Here is a 3,862-nt window from a genome sequence, read left to right on the forward strand (position 1 = left end):
TATATATATATATATATATGTGGAAAACTAAAAGATGCATGCAGAGTCTACCGGTCACCATGCACTCCATAAAACAGACACAATGTTCACCAACAGGAGAAGGAAAAAAAAAAATAAAGAGACAGCCAAGAAACATTAGAAAGACAGAAAAGATCAAGAGATCGAAAAAATACAACAGGAATGCTTCATATAAAAGCTTTTCACCTCATTGTGCTATTTATACTATTTCTTCCCACAGGCAAGTTTTTTCTAGAGCAGACAGTGCAGAGAGGACAATAACCATCAAAAAAAAAAAAAAAATTCAAAGCATGTTATGGGGTAATATAAAATGCTCTAAGCAGGCCATTAAAAAGGAGCTGAAGGAATTTTTTTTAAAATTATTAAAGCACATTAACGTACGCACAACCCAATCATATGGTTCCTATTACAAAGGAGCTTTAGGACAGGCTACATCACAAACAGAGGACCAAGTAAAGACAAAAATATTGACACACTCCTTTTGCTCTGAACTATCTTCATGGCAGAGTGAATCATGCTTCCTCATCTCTTTTAATATAAGGAGAGATGCCACAGCAGATGTACATGCATCAACTAATACTGAAGAGCAAGAAGTAACACATTAATGTCTTCTAAATCTCTATTCAAGAGAAGGAATAGCGTGAATTTCTTCACAAGTTTGTAAATTACAAGTCCCTACACAGATCTTAAAAGGCCTCACAATGACTGACTCATCTCCTTTCCCTCCTGCTCTTCAAGAAGCATAGCTACCTACTTTCTTACTTGTCAAACCCTGCACTCAGTCACAAGCAAAAAAACATCTAGGACATGACATTACGTTTTCTGACAGCTGTCAATCATTCAATTTCTAATAGTCATCGAGCATTATCATTGCAAACTAAGCACGGTATTTCCTCATAAAGGGACAGCAGTAGGTAAAAACAGGTCAAACCAAGTTTCAGAATCCTACTAAAAATGTCGAAGGAAATGGCTGCTTCACAACCAGCCCATTGAACAGCCCAGCAGCTAATCAAAATCAGTCTGTACTATAAGACAACACAGCGGAAAACCATTTTAGCATGAATTTACTCTTTTGTAGAAAAGTGTTTCAGGCTAACTAAATTATTACAGAATGAGAAAAAGAAGTATTTCTACTCTAACTGAAGCAGACTTCCTATTTCTAAAGTAAGTATACAGTATGTATATAAAATGTAGTTCAGGAATACACAGTAAGGAATTTATCTGCAACTACTTTAGGGCAACAGGAATGCAACTCATCAAACAAACAATAAAATACATGCAAGAAGCCAAGATCAATGCATTTAGGTGGATTGCTTGGCTTGACATGAGTCAGAGACATCCTCTACAATTACAACTCAACATTACACACCATTACCTTGTATGCTAAGTACAGCATAGTATCTCTGGAATGAATTTTACTTGCTAGTTTCCACTAAATGCATTAACTGCCATACTGTAATGGGATGGAGGGGGAAATGCAGTGGATGCTTAATTCATTTCAGGTCAAGCCAATTCCCAATAGAAAAAAATATATATCTACGCAGAGGCATCTTGTTACCAGGTAAAACTTGCTGCCTTTCTACCAAAAGTCTTCTCAAATGAATGTTATAAACACTGGGGAAGCCTCTCCCCACAGGTGCTAAACAGACCTGGAAATGGGCATTATGAACTACGCTACTGAAGTAAACACATCTACAACTCCGTGTTCTGAAAATTGCAATCACCGGGCAAAACACGTAACTCGTAACCACTATGCCGATGCACCTTCCCCACCTTACCTCTCTTTGTCCTTTCTACACCGATTATTTTCCACTTTTACCTTTTCACAAGTACTGCAAATTTTAAGACCAAATAAGACAGTAAATGCTTACAGCATCACCTTTTAAGGGACACTAAAGCCCAAAAATGCTTTTATAGAAAGGCTTTCTACGGATTCATATGTACTGTCAACATTTATTTATTTTTGAAATTTATTTCTGTATTCTTGTAACAACTCAAGATCCTGCAACATACCTAGCTACTTTCATGACTGAATAAATGGAACCTACTATATTAAAACAAAAGCCACAGAATAGCAGCTTCTGTCCCAGCATGTTTTATTCTTCTTACGATCATTTAGACATCGGCTAAGCTGAGTTTCAATATATTATACTTCATAAAACTAACCTTTAACAAACAACTTTATTCACAGTTCTGAAAAATTTAATATTGATACAAGAGGTTTTATACTAAAATTAATTCTACTAAATTACATGTGAGAGGAAAAGAATATGAGACATTCTCTTACCTTTTCAGTTGTTGGAGTTACTGGCTTTGACACAAAACCCAGTCTATCCTTCACAGATAATTTAGTCACATTCTAAGAAAACAAAAAAAAATTATAGTTCAAATATACTTTACTTTATGAATATTTTACTGTTTCCTGTGTAATCCAAATGTTATGAATTTAGAAAAAATACATTTAACTAATAAAACCATAGACTTTTAAGCAACAAGACAAATAATATTAAAGCAGATGATAAAATGAATTTCAGGTATTTATTAGGTTAATATAGATCTATAAAATGTATTAGATAAGACAAAGATAGAGCCAAATTGGGAATCCAAGATTATACTATGTATTTTTTTTCCAGAAGTCCATGACATGCTACCTGGCAGGGGATTATCTACACAGGCCCTTTTAAATACACTTCTGGTTTTGTGTTTTCTAATCTGCTATCCGCAGGCATCAGTTGCAGAAAGTTGTCGTTCGAATTTAAACTACAAATGTTTTCTGAAGTGTGCTACTCTTTCTTTTCAGAAGTAAAACCAAAGTACCGCCACAATGCTAATAATTAAATACTTCCAACATAATAAAAATTTAAAGGCTGTTTTCAATGGGAGTAACATGCCAGATTCTGTTGTTATTCATATTGCTACTGTGGTTATGTTCTTCCTTGTATTAAGGGTGATGTACAAATACTGAAAACGCTTTTAGATGCTGACCATTGGTTTTTAATGATTTTAGCTGTTTAACAGATACAATATCAAAAAAATGATAGCTTTTAGTTCTTTGGATAGAAACCAGCTTTATTTTCAAATCTGAAAACTGCAATTTAAGACAATATTTGTGAAATATTTTCAGAGTCTTTTGGGTTTTTTTAAAACTAAATAAAAAACTATGATATTAAAAATTAAGTATCATGCTTGCATAAGAAAGTCAAATATCATCGCATCGAGGAAAACTTTAATATCAAAATACCACTCACAATCAAATTAGATATACTTACAAGTAGCAAATGAGTACTTGCACTACATAACTGTAATGGATAAATTCATACACTATAGAACCTATTACAGAAAGAAAAACACGCAACTGATTTTTTGACTATCATACATACCTGAGTGACTTCTGTATTGGCGCTCTGTGCTTCTGCAGGTTCAATATTACTTGCAGGTACCGGACCTAATCGCTCCTTGACTGATTGTTTCACTACTGGTAAACTAGGTTGCTGAACTAAGGGTTGTATTACCTGTAACACCACCCCATCCCCAAAAAAGCACATCATAATATTAACAACAAAAGGCTGCTACATATGTAGTTCAATACGCAATAAAATTGCTTCAATGGCATTTAGATTTACACTTCTTCCTTTCTATCATTCCATAGCTTTTTCATCTGATGGTAAAAATAAACACTTCATGAGATTTAGGATTCATTCTATTTCTGTAACACATACAGCAATTACATCTATCTTGCACTTGCTGCTCACAGAAGTGATCAGACAATTCTGGTCTATTTCTATTAACCATGTCTACTTAGACTATCTTAATTTCTTAATTTCGTTAGAAATAAAATAGAAAT

The 3,862-nt window shown here is 34.0% G+C and overlaps 1 protein-coding gene across 1 annotated transcript in view; it reads right to left on the minus strand.

The window, feature by feature from the left end:
- Positions 1-2,305: 2,305 nt before the first annotated feature.
- RBM26 (RNA binding motif protein 26) overlaps positions 2,306-3,862 on the minus strand; it is a gene marked incomplete at its 3' end in the record, with an annotated part of 33,981 nt that continues 32,424 nt past the window's right edge. The window contains exons 13-14 of the mRNA XM_009695936.1: positions 3,399-3,530; positions 2,306-2,377 (exon numbers count right to left, since the gene is read on the minus strand). Coding sequence (XP_009694238.1) covers positions 2,306-2,377; positions 3,399-3,530 — 204 coding nt within the window. The remainder of the gene's footprint in view (positions 2,378-3,398; positions 3,531-3,862) is intronic.

This window comes from Cariama cristata, unplaced genomic scaffold (assembly GCF_000690535.1).
Source record: "Cariama cristata isolate BGI_N322 unplaced genomic scaffold, ASM69053v1 scaffold6402, whole genome shotgun sequence".
NCBI classification, from domain to species: Eukaryota; Metazoa; Chordata; class Aves; order Cariamiformes; family Cariamidae; genus Cariama; species Cariama cristata.